Source organism: Myxocyprinus asiaticus, chromosome 1, assembly GCF_019703515.2.
Source record: "Myxocyprinus asiaticus isolate MX2 ecotype Aquarium Trade chromosome 1, UBuf_Myxa_2, whole genome shotgun sequence".
NCBI lineage: Eukaryota > Metazoa > Chordata > Actinopteri > Cypriniformes > Catostomidae > Myxocyprinus > Myxocyprinus asiaticus.
The window spans coordinates 62,324,175-62,341,999 of record NC_059344.1 but is presented as its reverse complement, the minus strand read 5'-3'; the positions used below and the strand labels follow the sequence as shown (position 1 = coordinate 62,341,999).

The 17,825-nt window shown below is 36.2% G+C and overlaps 1 protein-coding gene across 1 annotated transcript; it reads right to left on the bottom strand.

Annotated features, from left to right (window-relative positions):
* Positions 1–119: 119 nt before the first annotated feature.
* On the bottom strand, positions 120–16,209 carry LOC127442912 (secretory carrier-associated membrane protein 2-like). Its single transcript, XM_051701333.1, has 9 exons — positions 16,080–16,209; positions 15,016–15,093; positions 10,783–10,857; positions 10,413–10,527; positions 10,168–10,296; positions 8,992–9,151; positions 4,296–4,397; positions 1,459–1,576; positions 120–1,084 (listed from the first exon to the last, which is right to left on the bottom strand). The coding sequence occupies exons 1-9, from the start codon at positions 16,134–16,136 to the stop codon at positions 944–946; spliced, it is 975 nt and encodes a 324-aa protein (XP_051557293.1). The 5' UTR covers positions 16,137–16,209; the 3' UTR covers positions 120–943.
* Positions 16,210–17,825: the final 1,616 nt, after the last annotated feature.

Sequence of the window (17,825 nt, the reverse complement as noted above, 5' to 3'; positions counted from 1 at the left end):
GCTATCAAAATATACAGAAAATCTTACCGCCGCTTATATACTTAAACTTGGAAAATTATTTCACAAGTTGTATATACAAAAGGAAGCAATGGACCACATAAACAATATCAATTGAATTATTCAATTTAATTAAATAGACAAAAACAGTTAGCAGCCCACCCACGTCAACCACAGTAATAAAAGATATCTATAATTTAAAAGCATACAATTTTGTTCGTAGTTGAGAACACTGCAAAACCATCACATCAGTTTAAGAATGTAACAAGACTGTAACAAAGTAACAAAAAGATGAGCACATTATCACAACAGTACTATGATTTAAAAACAGACTTATTATCAATACAATTAACAGCTATTAAAGCAGGGCCACCAACATCCCCAAGATTTATCTCAAAAGCTAAAAGAAAGCTTCCTACTTGAAAATGTCTTTCTTCAAATGTTGTAGTACCATTGCTGGAACATCAACTGAATACAGTTCAATTTAGCTAGGATATAAAGACACAGTGCAGAATCATTTAAATAATAAACAACATGCAACACTACAGCTCACAAACTTCACTAAAAGGTTTTTAAATGCATACTGGGGATGTGGTGGGGACGGGGGTATATTAACATATACTGACTCAATATTAACCCAACAATTACATATTCATTTCAATGTTAATTACAATTCGACCAGAGACAGTGCCTTCGAGACACTTGAGACATTACTTGTGCATAAAACCACAACTATTATTGCCTTTGTTCATTTAAAATGAATATAGGAGGAAAGGACAGCCTATATCCTGATAACCAACTCATTTTCTCACCAATCTACAGCCAGGTAAAACTATTTTACCGTCCAATATTTTCAGTACCAAATTAATGTATTGCACCCGAGTTTTCCGGAAGTTTTTGAAATAATGTTGTAATGACACGCCGTCTTTAACAGTATCTGTGGGTGCTAACGGAAGGCTCCCTGTACAGCTGAAGATGCAGCCGAGGCTGCCGCAGTCTGAACGGTTCGGTTAGAAACAACCCCCTGTGAAAACTCCTCCTGAGCTTTCTGGAAGCTCGCACCAGTCCGCCTATACTTGGAATGAACCTGAAAAGACAGTGTACATGAGAAACTTTGCGTTCTATAATATCTAATCACAGCATGCCTAAAGAGCACGAGAGATTTAGCTAAACTGCATGGCATCAGTTTGAGTTAAACAACTATTTTACATGGTATCTTTTTCAAAGTTGCCAAGGAAGCATGTACACAATGATAAATAAAAGCAAGTACAACAAAATATGTTCACTACAGAACAAACACTAACACGCAACTATGAACCCATTCAATAAAACCTGTAGTATTTAGTGTGTATTGTTGAAATGGCTTCACCAAGACACAAACAAATAGAAACTTAAGTGGTTTTGTTGCATTCAGCACCTCGACTGCAATGAAGACATGGTGTTACGCTTAAACAGACTTACCATTTTCAGTAAGATGACTGAGAGCACAGCGTTGACACTGAAGAAACCAGCTACCACCATCATAAACACTGACACTTCTATATTAGTACGGAGCATAGCGATGGCTGTGATCCAACCACTAGAAGACAATCATTACACACATTATTTTTGGAACACACTTTCGTACTGAGTTTTGCAATCAACAAATGTAAATATAGCACCAAACAAATATGTTGTGACTTAACCACTATCCAAAGAATCAGATGACAGCAGAACTATGATTTTAAAGGGATAGTTCACCCAAAAATGAAAATTCTCTCATCATTTACTCACCTTCCTGGCATCCCAGATGTGTATGATTTCTTTTATTCTGCAGAACACAAATTAAGATTTTTAAAGAAATATCTCAGCTCTGTAGGTCCATACAATGCAAGTGAACGGGTACCAAAATTCACATAAAGGAGCATAAAATTAATAAATTTAACTCCAGTGGTTTAATCCATGTGTTCAGACACAATATGATAGATGTGGGTGAGAAACAGATCAATATTTATGTCATTTTTTATCATAAATTCTCCACCCTGCCCAGTAGGTGGCGATATGCACAAAGAATGTGAATCAACAAAAACAGAAGGAGAAAGTGAGGGAAAAAGGACTTAAATATCGATCTGTTTCTCACCCACACCTATCATATCACTTCAGAAGATATGAATTTAACCACCAGTGTCATCTGGAGAACTTTTATGTTGCCTTTATGTGCATTTTGGAGCTTCAAAACTTTGGCACCCATTCACTTGCATTGTATGGACCAACAGAGCTGAGATATTCTTCTAAACATCTTCGTGTTCAGCAGATGAAAGAAAGTCATACATATCTGGAATGACATGAGACTGAGTAAATGATGAGACTTTTCATTTTTGGGTGAACTAACCCTTTAAAGGTTTAGTTCACCCAAAAATGTAAATCCGCTGGGTGGAAGCAATGATTTAAAGTTGAAAACAATTTAATTATCGATTTGTTTCTTATACCAACCTATCGATTTGCCACAGAAGACATTAATTGATCGAATGGAGTCATGTGGATTACTTGTATGCTGCCTAAATATGCCTTTTGGACTGTCAAACAGCCAGCAGCCTGATGGCACCCATTTACATGCATTGTATGGACAAACAGAGCTGAAATCTGCTTATAAAAATCTTAACTTCGGTTCTGCTGAAGAAGGAAAGTCATACACATCTGGGATGGCTTAAAGGCAAGTGAATCGTGAGAGAATTTAGATTTTTGGGTGAACTAACCCTTTAAGATATCCAGTCCAACTGCAATGAGCAGAGCCATTATTTGCAACTTTGACCACCAGGGGGTGCCGTCTCTAATGATCCCAGAAATCCTAAGGACACTTAATAAATTTGACTTTAATACCTAAAAGTAGGACTGGGTAAAAATAGCGATTTTTGTTCTTCATTTGAACAATCTCGATTTCAATCCTTAAATCCCAAGATCGATATTTTACTATATGTGAAACACTGTACAATGAGAGTAAATCACTCGCATATTAGACCACATTTCGAACTAGGCAACTAGAATGTTCAGATTTTCCTCACCAGTGATTTAGTAGTAGTATATAAGAACTTCAGCAGTTGAGAGTAAAAGTTTGGTTTGACTTGTTCCGTGTGCAAAGACGAGATCCATGCAATCCATTTGCCATTGAATGTATTGGATTTTTTTTTAATAACCTCTCTATACTTTACAGTTAATTGTTGATCAAGAACAAAACAAACATTTAATTGAATCGCGAATAGCACGGTTGAGTAAAAATATAAATAAATAAAAAACATTTTTTAATATGTGCTCATTTACAGACACTCTTTACAGAAATGCCACTTTTCTTAAAGAGATGGTACCTTTTTTTTAGCACGTTCAACAAACTATTACTTGTTAATAGTACAAATTCTGCATTAAACAATAAACATGTAACAATCTAATAAATGCAATATACATAATATCATATTTACAGATTGAATATATGAATTTGTACATTTTAAAAAAGCTCACGTGACCAAAAATGATGAAAAACAAATTAAATGTAGTTTGTAAAATTAATATTTTCGTTATGCACCTATTTAGAAGGTCCCCTGTAGAGCTTGTGAATCGGAAAATCTGTTACAATACCCAGCCCTACCTAAAAGTATTTTCAAGATACAGCTTCACTTCCAAATTTGAGGTCCTCGCTGTCAAATTTGTTAAAGCATTAAACGTGAACGGTTTGGAATGTAAAAAAAACAAAACAGCGAATACGTTTTCTCAAAATTATCTAACACAAATTTAAATTAACCCTCTGGGATGAACTTGAAAAAGTAAGTTTCAGACAAAATTCAAAATGTCGGGAAATCTAGTTGGGTGGAAACTAAAACCACATGGTTCAAACGTCATAAGCAGAAACATAAGAGCAGTTGGTGATGCTAAAGAGTTTGCAATAGAGACCCCAAATTTGACATGGTAGATGTTGAGAAGCTCCTCTATTCGTGTACCAAATGTCACAACTCATTACCATATGTATCTAGGAGTCATCAGACAAAGCAGACTAATAAGAAAACTAACAAATCCTATATAGACACAAATCCATAAGGGAATTAAATGGAAAACAGTAAATTAAAGATGCACTTTACTAAGAGAACAGGATGTTTCACCAGATAACACACAACCATGAGGAGGTCCATGGGAAATTTGAGGACAGAGCCCACAGAAAATGAAACCAACCGCAGATTATCTGTCAGAGACATGTGAAGAAAGTACACAAGAAGATTTACAAAGCACACAAAATCATGCCACCAGTGCCATCGAGTGAAGAAATAACTGACCTGTTTCCCCAGAGAGGGATCCCGACACTCTGTATGACATACACTATTACTTGGAATGAGAAAATGAAGAAGAAAAAGAAGAAACTGAAGGAGCTGTCCGATCTGCAATGAAAGAAAAGTTTGATGTGATGTGTTGAAGTTACTTTTTTTTTTTTTCAAAAGAATAAAGATCAGTGAATTTCATGAAACCGGTCAAGAGAACATGTCCAAGCTATATTAAAGCTGAATATCACAAGAGAAAAAAAAAATAAGAAATTGTTTTTTGCTTAGATAAAATAAATTCTTTATTTTAGAATGATTTCATAAGGATTTTTTTTGCAATGTAACATTATTTTCATGACAATTAAGCACATTTTCACCCAAATTCTCATAACTCATTTCTCTTTCTCTCTCTCTCTCAAAAAAAAAGATATATTGTAACGTATTTATACGCCACGCCAATATTTGATGTACTTCCTTTATATTATGCAGTTTTAAATACATCTGTGTATTACAGTAATTTTTACTGAAAGAGTTAAAAAAAATACTGTATTATAGCAATGAGAATCACTACTGTGAATAATGGAAACTACAAAAAAAAAAAACAAAAAAAAACATTATAGTAATGACAATTTGGGGGGAACTGTGCCTTTAAACAAGCTTCATTTTCTTTGTGCAAATATATATATATATATATATATACATACATACACACACACACATATATACACACACACACACACACAGTGGGCTCCAAAATTACTGGCACCCCTGACTGGCAATGCACAAACAATACTTTAAAAATTATAAACAATATAATTAGAGTGATAAACTCAAAATACCAACATGTGATAAATACTGTACTTTATTAATGTTTCAATGGAACCAACCAAAATCATTTATAGATTTAATTAAAAATCAATGTCTTCCAAATTAAGGTTTCACAATTAATGGCACCCTAAAGATTACTGTAAACAACATCTACCAAAATTAAACCAGAAATTAAATTCCACTTATTTAATTTTATCCAAGTCTTAAGGAACTATATTGAGCCATTACATAACTTCCTGTTTCACTAGGGTATAAAAATGAGGTAACACGCATGCAATATCCCGTTGTCATCCATCACCATGAAGAAAACAAAAGAACTGGCAGTTCAAAAGAGACAGATGGTCATAGACCATCATAACTCTGGTAATGGCTACAAGAAGATCCACAAATGATTGAATATACCACTGAGCACTGTCAGGGCAATTATTAAAAAATTCAAAAGATATGGAACAGTTGAAAACCTCACGGGCAGAGGACGCAAATGCATTCTGCCCTCCACGATAGGGAGGAGGATGGTGAGAGAAGCAACAAAATCCCCAAGAATCACTGTGAAAGAATTGCAGGCCTTGGTGGCGTCTTGGGGTCACCAGGTTTCAAAAAGCACCATCAGACGCCACCTCCACAACCACAGGCTCTTTGGAAGGGTTGCCAGAAGACAGCCCTTTCTGACCCCAAGACACAGACGCAAGCGCTTGGAGTTCGCCAAACGTCATTTAAATTATGACTGAAAGAAGGTGCTCTGGTCAGATTTTGCTCTGGCCAAAATGTAACGTTTTGGTCAGATACAGCATCAGCATGTTTGCCGTCGAAACAGAGATGCATACAAGGAGAGGTGAAATATGGTGGTGGGTCAGTGATGTTTTGGGGCTGTTTTAATTCCAGGAGGTCCAGAGGCACTGATTAAGATTGATGGCATAATGAATTCCACTAAGTATCAGGCAGTTTTGGCTGACAATCTGGTTGCCTCTGCCAGAAGGCTGGGACTTGGCTGTAGGTGGACTTTCCAACAAGAAAATGACCCAAAACATACCACAAGATCCACACAGAAATGGTTCTGTAACAACAAAATCAATGTTCTGCCATGGCCACTTCAGTCGCCGGACCTCAATCCAATCGAAAACCTGTGGGCTGTGTTGAAGAGGGCAGCTGATATGCGCAAACCCAAGAATGTGAAGGATCTTGAAAGGATCTGCATAGAGGAATCGGGGCTCAACGCTAAGGATTTTGTCTACTGGCCCGGTCAGGCCAGTGCTTTGGATTTTTACTGGCCCTGCCAAACTTTTCACTGGCCCCAACACAAAAATGTTAAATTTACCATCATGGCTTTAAAAATGTGTCCGAAGATAAATATTTTTTACATATATTCTGTTTTTAAGGCAAGTCCCACAAAATTGGACCACATTTATAATACGTAAGATATGATTTATGCCTTATGTAATCCCATATAAGCACTTTACAGATATAAATTCATAAATACATCATATTAACCTCAGCCATACTGCCATGACTTTTTAAGTGAAGAGTTCAGTTGTGCAGATGATGGGTTTTCGCTCACCCGTTTAGTCATGCTGTCATGCAACTTTTGGCCATGTGTAGTGTATTCACACACAGGATCAAAGATTCAATCACTTAGTTAAAGATATGATTATTGTCTGAATGTAATAAACATTTGAATCCCTGAGAAGAGACTTGCTACCAAATCGGTTGTGACGTGTAATATACATTAGGGAGATATTAGGCCTAATCTGTGAATTAAGAATGTGTACTGTATATAACATGAAATCAGCCAACCTAAAGACCAGCACAGACTGATGCACAAAGCACAAAAACAAAAATACCTGTACAGTCCAGAAATGAGACATGTAACTGATGTTTCATGAGGATGATATGAAGTAGACTGTTTTGAATATTCATCTTCACGCTGCAGCTGAACAGCTCTGATAAGAATAGCCACATAGTGAGCTTGCTTCTTTTCATATCAAACGGCATTATCATGTCGAATTAATGTTTACGTTTTGAAACAAACCTAATTAAATCTATACTTACATTTTGGATATTGAGCAGCTTGTGATTTCCAGACACGTGTATAACTGGGGTTTAACAAAGTTTATTACATCTCATTCGGCGCTTCATCTCTAACTGTTTTTTTTTGAGCGCATGCATGTTAAACAGTCTACGCTGCACAGAGAGAGATGATGATGATGATGACACATATGCATGGAGAGACATAGATTTTCAGTCCAATAGAAAGAAACTGTTGATTTCTTGTGTTGCAATGTGTGGATTACTGCTTTTCACCAACATGTAAAAACAAAAAATGTGGGGATTTCACGCACTGTGAACATGGAATGTGCGGGGATACTTAAAATGTTGCGCAAGACGTGTAATCCCGCTACGAAATTCATTAAGTGGGGTTTTTTTGCCTTCTGTTTTCTACGCACTGGTAATAGCTGCTGCCAAGACACTTGGAAAAGAGCGAGGACAGTACTAGGAGAGTGCCGCGTCCAGTATATTATGCGCTTGCGCATCTTTGCGAGCTAAATAGAATCACGCTCGCTCGTTGGTTAGTTCGCTCAGTATAATTTTTGTGCTCTCTCACTTGTTTTCTTGCACTAATGTTATAAATGCAGCACTGGCCCGATCGGGCAAGTGACAGTTCTAGCAACTGGCCTGAATCTCTCTCACACTGGCCCTGGGCCATCGGGCAGTCCTTATTGTCGAGCCCTGGGAATGGTCCAAAATCCCTCAGAATGTGCTCCGTGACCTTGTCAGATATTACAGGAAGAGTCCATGATGTTATCCTTGCCAGAGGTGGTTGCACTAAGTACTAAATGAAGAGTGCCAATAATTATGAAATCTTGATTTGGAAGACATTGATTTTTAATTAAATCAATAAATGATTTTGGTTGGTTCCATTGAAACATGAATAAAGTACAGTAGTATTTATCACATGTTGGTATTTTGAGATTCTCTCTATAATTATATTGTTTATATTGGGTGCCAGAAATTCTGGAGCCCACTGTATGTGTGTGTGTGTGTGTGTGTGTATATGTATATATACACACACACACACACACACACACACACACACACACACACACACACACACACACACATATATATATATATATATATATATATATATGTGTGTGTGTGTGTGTGTGTGTGTGTGTGTATATATATATGTGTGTGTGTGTGTGTGTGTATATATATATATGTGTGTGTGTGTGTGTATATATATATATATATATATATATATATATATATATATATATACACACAGTACTGTGCAAAAGTCTTAGGCACATGTTTCACAAAAGCATTTGTCTTAAGATGGTTATTTATATCTTCAGCTTTAGTGTGTCAATAGGAAATATAAATGTTAGACTCCCAAACATTACTTTTGCAAATAGAAAACATTAGAATAGAAGAACAGGGAGCCCTGCAACAGATGTCATGGCCCCCATAAAGCCCCTCACTGAACATCGTGTCAGTCTGAGATTACATAAAGAGACAGAATTGAGCCTTAATAGATAGAAGAACTGTGATGAATTCTCCAAGAAGCTTGGAACATCCTATCTGCCAACAACCAAGAAAAACTGTGTCCAGGTGTAACTAGGAGAATTGGGGCTGTTTTGAAGGCAAAGGTGGTTATATCAAATACTGATTTAGCTTTTTTATGTTTACTGGACTTTGTATGACATTAAGTGATAAATGAAAACTATTTATGTAATTATTTTTGAAGACATCCTCACTATGCAACATTTTTTACAAGTGCCTAAAACTTTTGCACAGTACTGTATATAGTATATAATATATATATAATTCTAGCCTAGGGTGAAGATTCACTTTCATTGGATTCACTCAGATGTCATATGTAGCTCACTGAAAGGCCTTGTATACGGGTCGGTACCAGCAGAGGAGCGCAGCAGGAGTAAACAAAATAAACCAGAGGATTGAAAGTCCAAAGTCCCCTCCGTTCTGAGAAGATACAGTGAAGTATGCCAGACACGCCAACAGATTGAGAAACAGCGTAACACTGTGATCTGTGAAACAAGTTCAAATAAGTGCCTTAATATCTACACTTACATACAGTCATGAAAGTATTTGAAGATTTGGGGTATGTTCAGAATAGCACAAATTGTACTACTTTTTGTGTATGCAGTATGTGTACTAAGCACAGTATTCAAATGTTCTGCATGCATCGAATACTGTTCCAGGATGAACCTACTACATTTGTGAAAACATGCGGATAGTTAAAGATCGTAATGAGGTCATATGACAATAAATGTAGCATAGTACTTTTAAAAAATATAGTGTGCAGTAATACTTTGCAGTATGCTGTAACCCATACTCTAGTATTAAATTTCAAACAAAAAATATTCTGGTTCAGTAGAAGTTAAGCTCCATTGACAGCATTTTTGGCATAATGTTGATTACCACAAACATTTATGTTGAACTGATTTTTGACTTTCTTTTAAAAAAAAAAAACTAAAAATCAAGGTTACAGTGAGGCACTTACAAAGGAAGTGAATGGGGCCAACTTTTGGAGGGTTTAAAAGGTAGAAATGTGAAGCTTTTAATCTTATTGAAGTATTTACATTAATTCTTCTGTTAAATCATTGTGTATTATTTGAACTGTAAAGTTGTTTAAATCGTCCTTTTTACAGTTGTTTTAGGGTTTATGTGTTACATCGTCATGGCAAAAAAAATAAAAAAAATAATTGCAAGCGATTTTCTTACACTAAAATCATGTTAACATGCATACTGTTTACGTTTTGTGGCTATACTTTTAAAACACTGAGTATTTTAACATTTACGGATTTGCCCCCATTCACTTCCATTGTAAGTGCCTCACTGTAACCCAGATGTATGCTTTTTTTTTTTTTTTTTTAAGAAAAAGGAGGGACAAGTCAAAATGAATTTTGTGGTAATCAAAATTATGCCAGAAATGCCACCGATTGAGCTGAACTTGTATTGAATCTGGAATATTCCTTCAAAAGTGTGCCCTATTCCCACTGAGGGAATAAATGTTTGTTTCGTTGAACATGCGTTCACTTACACATCCAAAGGTAGTACATCATCTTGCAAACCTTCCGATATTCTACAGGAATTTCCTCATTAAAATCTTGATAGAAGCAAGGTTTTATAGGGAAAAACCTCGGCAATGGAGGCCAGTTGTTTTCTTTGCCTGTAAACAAACAGTTTTCCATCATGTCAACTGTATAACTGACCTCAGCAGAAAGTTTTGTAGAATTAGCTCAGTTATATTCCCATGTGTGAATGTGGAGGATGATTGTTGCTCACCATGTGCTGGAGCTCGATCCTGAAGCTCTTGTTCTTTACGCTCCAGCTCTGCTGCCTTTTTTTCAAGTTCTGCTTGCTGACGGAGGAGCTCAGCCTGTCCTGCAGCTACACTGGCCTGATAGAGAAACCACACAAATGCTGCTTTACTGTATGTAGATTTATCTCAACACCAAAGAGATTTAAAAAGACTTTATTCATGAAACATGTGCAGAATACGTTTGTTGCGTGTAAATCTTTCATGATTCCATCCTTAGGAAAATTGTCCCATTAAATTACATATTCAAGCATTTGTTCTGCACGTGTTTCATGATTAAGGCCCATTGCGTGTAATATACAGTTCAGCATCAGCATTAATCAAGGCTGTACTAACCTGAGGACTGGGCTCCACTGTCGTCTGGAGAACTGCTGGTTGAGATGCGGCTGAGATGGGTATGGTACGTCCATCCTTCAAAGAGAATTCATTTCAAACTCTTTGCTTGTGATCAATACAGAACACAGACAGCTTTAAAATGTTCCAGTGGAAAGTAAAAAAAAAAAAAAAAAAATCCTCAAAGAATTCTAATGTAATTCTATTGGAATTTCTATTCAACAATTTGTAATAAATCCAAAAGGAATCCTCCAAGAATCGAATAAGTTCCTACGGAAAATAAACTGAAAATAAACTGAATTTCTGAAGAAATTAACTAAAGTGTGGGAATTTCAATTTGTCCGGTAGGATTTTATTTGATTCCTTTTGGATTGGTTTCAACTTATAATTCTTTTAGCTATACAACAGAATTGGCTCAGGATTTTTTGTCTAGGGGTGTAAATCGGCAGTTTCAACACGATACGATCTTATATCGATACTCTTGGCCGGCGATCCAATGTTTGCTAATACCTCAAAGTCTGCTATGATACGAATCGATTCAGGGGCTGAGATAGATATTACGATATTATGTGCCTATTTTACACAATCAATTACACTTATGTCAAAAATGCAACCAAAATATAATTTGAATATTTTATTGAGCTCTCTGAAAAGTGCAAATAATAATTATATACACACACACACACGCGCACACACACATTAGTGGCCAAAGGTTTGGAATAATGTACAGATTTTGCTGTTTCGGAAGGAAATTGGTTTTTGAATTTTTGAGTTGCCACAGTATGCAATAGACTGGCATGTCTTAAGGTCAATATTAGGTCAAAAATGGCAAAAAAAGAAACTCTCTAGAAACTCGTCAGTCAATCATTGTTTTGAGGAATGAAGGCTATACAACACTTGAAACTGCCAAAAAACTGAAGATTTCATACAAAGGTGTACACTAAAGTCTTCAAAGACAAAGAACAACTGGCTCTAACAAGGACAGAAAGAGATGTGGAAGGCCAGATGTACAACTAAACAAGAAGATAAGTACATCAGAGACTCTAGTTTGAGAAATAGACGCCTCACATGTCCTCAGCTGACAGCTTCATTGAATTCTACCTGCTCAACACCAGTTTCATGTACAACAGTAAAGAGAAGACTCAGGGGTGCAGGCCTTATGGGAAGAATTGCAAAGAAAAAGCCACTTTTGAAACAGAAAAACAAAAAGAAAAGGTTAGAGTGGGCAAAGAAACACAGACATTGGACAACAGATAATTGGAAAAGAGTGTTATGGATCTTAACCCCATTGAGCTTTTGTGGGATCAGCTAGACTGTAAGGTGTGTAAGAAGTGCCCAACAAGACAGCCACATCTATGGCAAGTGCTACAGGAAGTGTGGGGTGAAATGTCACCTGAGTATCTGGACAAACTGACAGCTAGAATGCCAAGGATCTGCAAAGCTGTCATTGCTGCACGTGGAGGATTTTTTGATGAGAACACTTTGAAGTAGTTTAAGAAGTTCTGAACATTTTTTTCAAATTGTAATAGTAATTTTTCACATTATTAATGTCCTGACTATATATTGTGATCAGTTGAATGCCACTTTGGTGAATAAAAGTACAAATTTCTTTCCATAAGAGAAAAATCTGCACATTATTCCAAACTTTTGGATGCCAGTGTTTATAATACAAAAAAATAAATAATATAAAAATAAAAGTCATAAAATCACATACAAGTGATCATCAATCGTTTGACGACAGCTCATTGCCTTGTGGAATGAGGTTAACGCTACAGTGACAATTTGTCATCTCTACAACAGTCAAGCAAGTCTTTCAATCCAAAATACTTACATGCCCACGACAGGAGAGTATGTGCTATCCATGTTTTTTCATGGCTGCATCTTCCACAGTTGTATTGAAAAATTCTGTTACAGTTTACTGTGATAAATATTAGTAAGGGTGTTGATGTGAAAATGTGAAAAGTCTTGTAATTGATGTTGGTGCAGCAGGGCAGGTGTTTTCTCTTTCCCTTGTCAGCACGGTTTAGAATATCGGGGCTCTTTAGCCGTTTGACATGGTTGAATTGCTCCAAAGCGCTTTAAAAGTGAAAATGCTCATGTACAATTCAAATGTGTCGCATGCACCACCATATTGAGGGAAGTCTGATTTAATCATGCATGTGAGCCGCTCCGTGCTATCCTGTCACCGGAGCTCGCAGCCCTGTTGACGCGAGCGCACACACAGATAGAGAAGAGCGCAACTTCAGTCACTCCGCGCACATCTGCGTCACACATGAAGCATATTTAGCGCTTATAAAATGAAATGAATATAATAAGGTTGCTGCATCGCATGATGGAAATGCGTTCGGATGTGGCTGGCATTAGAGCGTCAAAATAAAGGTGCATCTTAAAAAGAAGAAAAAATAAATAAAATACATTAATCTTTACTCGTTGTATTGATGATATTGCATCGATGGTTAATTGGTCGATACATCGATCCAGATCGATGGATCGTTACACCCCTATTTTTGACATATTCCAAAACGAGTATTCTTCTATTCTAGAGAATTTCTATCAGAATTTGGAACTATATGTGGAACTACAAATTTTGCAATTGTCCATTTACAATGTGGTCTTTTGCAGCGACTGAGAATTGCAACTAACCACACATTTCTGTGTATTATTTATAAAGAACCTAAACAGCTTTTTTTCATGCTGTTAAAAGGACCAACATGCAGTTGACCGTTTAGGCAACATCTTGATTTACCGATGTATAAAACAGCAATAAAGTAATTCAGGAACACAGTTCTCAGCTTGTTTTGTATGTGTAGCCTACATAAGAATATGCCATGAAGATGCCCAACACAACAATGTACTTAAAAGGGATAGTTCACCCAAAAATGAAAATGCTCTCATCATTTATTCACCCTCATGCCATCCCAGATATGTATGACTTTCTTTTGCTTGCAGAACACAAATAAAGATTTTTAGAAGAATATCTCAGCTCTGTTTGTCCACACAATGCAAGTGAATACTGGCCAGAGCTTTTAATAAAAATTAAAAAAAGCACATAAAGGCAGCATAACAGTAATCCATATGACTCCAGTGGTTAAATACATGTCTTCTGAAAGTGATCCAATCGGTTTTGGGTGAGAACAGACCAAAATGTAACTCCTTTTTCATTGTGCATCTTGTCTTGCAGTCTCTAGGCACGATCATGATTTCAAGTTCAGTTACACTTTTTAGCGTTTGACGCATGCACAGACCACTAGGTGGAGGTAGGAAGTGTAATCAAGCAAGATATACAGTGAAAAATGAGTTACGTTTTGGTCTGTTCTCACCCAAAATAAATGGAACCTCTTTGATATGAACCAAGGAGTGCGCATGTTACACCACTCCTCATCTCTCTCCACTGGCTGCCGGTTGATGCACGTATCAAATTCAAGGCTCTGATTCTGGCATACAGAACAGTCACTGGGTGTGCTCCAGCATACCTAAAATAATTTCTGCAGAGCTACACGCCCACTAGAAGACTGTGGTCAGCTAAGGAACGTCGCCTTGTCGTACCAACACAAAGAGGCACCAAAACACTTTCCCGGACTTTCGGCTTCATCATAACACGATGGTGGAATGACCTTCCCAACTCCATCCGTGAAGCTGACTCACTTTCTGTCTTCAAAAAATGACTAAAAACACATCTTTTCCATGAGCACTTAACCAGTCATTGAAAAAATAATTAAAAAATAAAAAAAAATCCTGTTGCACTTTATTCTGTTTTGAATACTATTCTGATGCTAGTGAAACTTTGTAATATGGCACTTTTTCGTACCACTGTCTCCTAAGATGATTCGCTTATGTTTTCCTCTTTTGTAAGTCGCTTTGGATAAAAGCGTCTGCCAAATGAATAAATGTAAATGTAAAAGTAAATATGGATTTAACCACTGGAGTCTTATGGATAACTTTTATGCTGCCTTTATGTTTTTTTTCGTAGCTTCAAAGTTCTGGCCACCATTAACTTGTATTGTATAGACCTAAACAGCTGAGATATTCTTATAAAAATCTTAATTTGTGTTCTGCAGAAGAAAGAAAGTCATAGACATCTGAGATGGCATGAGGTATGAGGCATGAGATTCCATTTTTTACAAGTTGAATAATCGATAATTATGATTTCCCTCCTCATAATCGTGCAGCCCTATTTGAAATTGTAACCAATCCTAAAAAAGATTGGTAATGATGATGGGAAACTGCAGTGCTTACCAGAGCACCGGCTGTGAATGGGTTATAGTCTCCGATGACATCAGCTGCAGTGTTGGTCACCTGAGTTACTGATGGATCCTGCCAAACAAATAAACAGTGTTGGGTAAGTTACTCTAAAAAAGTAATTATTTACTAACTACTAATTACATCTTCTACAGTGTAATTGGATTACTGTACTAATTACTCTGTCTGAAAAGTAATTGCATTACTTATAATTACTTTCTAAAACCCTTATCAACCTCGACCAGATAGATAGACATGAAACTGTTCTTTTAATTCTTTCAAATAAATCATATAAAATCAAATACTTTATTCAAGAACTGGCCAAAGAATTTAAAGGGGCGGCGTTAAATTAGAAAACATATATTTTAACATTAGACGTTAAATTTCGATTTTCAATTCACTATTGTTTTATATAGCATTGTTCTAGTGTCTATACAGTATTTAACGCAATTATACCAGGAGTAACTAATTAAATTACTTAAAAATTAAGAGTAATCCCTTACTTTACTTTTTCCAATGAAAATGTAAATTACAGTAATTAATTACTTAGTAATGCATGTATATACGTTCTTTATATTCCCAAAAAAGTCTTATTACCTGATACCATCACTGCTACAGTACGGTTTGTAAGGGACATAATAACAGGCAAATGAGAGTAAATAATTTGGACTGGTTGGACTTTTACACCTGTTGCATGCAGTGACATGGATCGATATGTTTTGTTATGGCAACATTTTCTATGTTCCCTACATATTAATAAACATGCACGGAGGATATTGTTCTGTCAAAAAGCTCAGCTTTTATACTTTAAAACAATATAAAACAAGGCGATGCATTTTAACACAAGTACACTTCCTGTATCGTCATCAGAAGTTGATTGGCTGCTCGTTCATACACTGAAATGTGATTGGCTGAGCGCCTGTCAATCTCGCCACACTACTCCCTCCTCTAGAGGCCGAACCAAACAAACAAACAAACAAACCAAACAGGTTCACAGCGCACAAAACATTCAACATTTGATATATTACCAAACATATAATGACAATTAAAGCGATGTTTACCTGAAAAGGATTGACATCAACTGGCTCGGCAAAGGGGTTGTTGTCTAATCTAGACATCGTGTCTTGAAGTGAAAACAGGTGTACCGCTGCTTGCGAAACTACCTGAGCGCGCACACCTCACTACGCATGCGTGATGGAGGCTTCACGTCACTGTCTGATCTCAAGTGCCTGTTGGAAGCTTTGCCCAAACTCAATGAAATCAATACTGATTTGAGTACTGATGTGGAAAAATTTGAGAGCTTACACGTGTCATGTGGATAAGAGAGCCATGTCATTACCATATTTTTAAGACGTGTATATGATACCTTCCCTGTTCCTTGTTACTCCTTTAAGCACTTTTGTAAGGATGACACCAGAGATTATTTTGCTCGAGACGGACCACTTGTATTAAAATGAACGGGAGAAATTGGAACACCAAATATGGCGAATGTAGAAAATGAATTCCCGCCTAACAGGTAAAAGAGCCAATCACCTTTTAGATACAGACATCGCCTGTCAGTCAACTCGCTAATGTGTATGGGCATTTGCTGGACCAGCATGAAAAGTGCTTTTTAGCGTACTCGGAGTTCAAAGTTCAATGATGCCATTGTTGTCAGATTTTACTGCTCATTTTAAATATGTTTTTTGATTGTATTTGGACCAACTGTTTTGGAGTTTTCGGTCTTTCCCCATTCAACTAGATAGGAACTGTACTTTTCTGCCGCTTTGATAGAAAATAGCTTACCCATTGAGTTCCAAATTTGGCAGCCGAGTGGACTGACTTGCCTTGAAAGTCGCTTTGGTAATACCCCCCAGCTATGCAATCTGATGCAATCACAATATTTTCTTTCTATGTCAATTTGATAGAGCATTTTCAAACCACTGTAATTTGTATCATGGTATCGCCATTATTATTATTATTATTATTATTATTTATTTATTTGTACATAGTTCCATGTTAGAAGCATATTCTTTGAATTACGTTGGAGTATGTAATAAATATAAAAGTAGGCTATATAGTTATTTTGCAGTACCATGGCAAACAAAAAAATTAGGAATGCACCGATGTAACGTCCACCGATAATTATCAAACAATTATTGACCAAATTAAAACCATCAACACAAGCATGTAAACAGATATGAAAGAGAAAAAGCAATAAAAAAAACAATGGTTTATTTATAATTAGTTACGTAAATTTATCGCGTTGCATAAAGTTTATCATATTTTTTTTCTGCATTCATTGCTGAAATTGAATTGAATACTTTTATAGATTATCGAATTCCCATATTACAGCAGCACATAGGCTAGTTAAAAGATACAGAGCATTTAAGAATATACAGGGTGGGTTATGGCGATAATATAAGGAAACACCTACCAAAATAAATGAAATCTGAAAAAGCCTGTCAAATCACATGCATAATGTAAATTTGTAATGTTCTATGATGTAAAATGTGAGTTTTGAAAGTTTGGAGCTTGAAAGAAGTGCAAAAATGTTTTAGAAGAGCAGAATAATATTTGTTTTCCCATATCAATCATTTTAATATATATTTTTTTAATATCTTTTTTAAAATTTCATTGGAAATTAATTGTTGTTAAAACAATACAATTGTACCTCTTTGTAAGAGCATAATTCCTAAGCCAAAAAGTGATCTAATGACAAAATAAGGTAGGAGGCAAAATATTGGCATATTGTTCAAATTAGTATCTTTTCGGCCCAAATTATTATTTTTTTCTCCCCAATTTGGAATGCCCAATTCCCAGTGCGC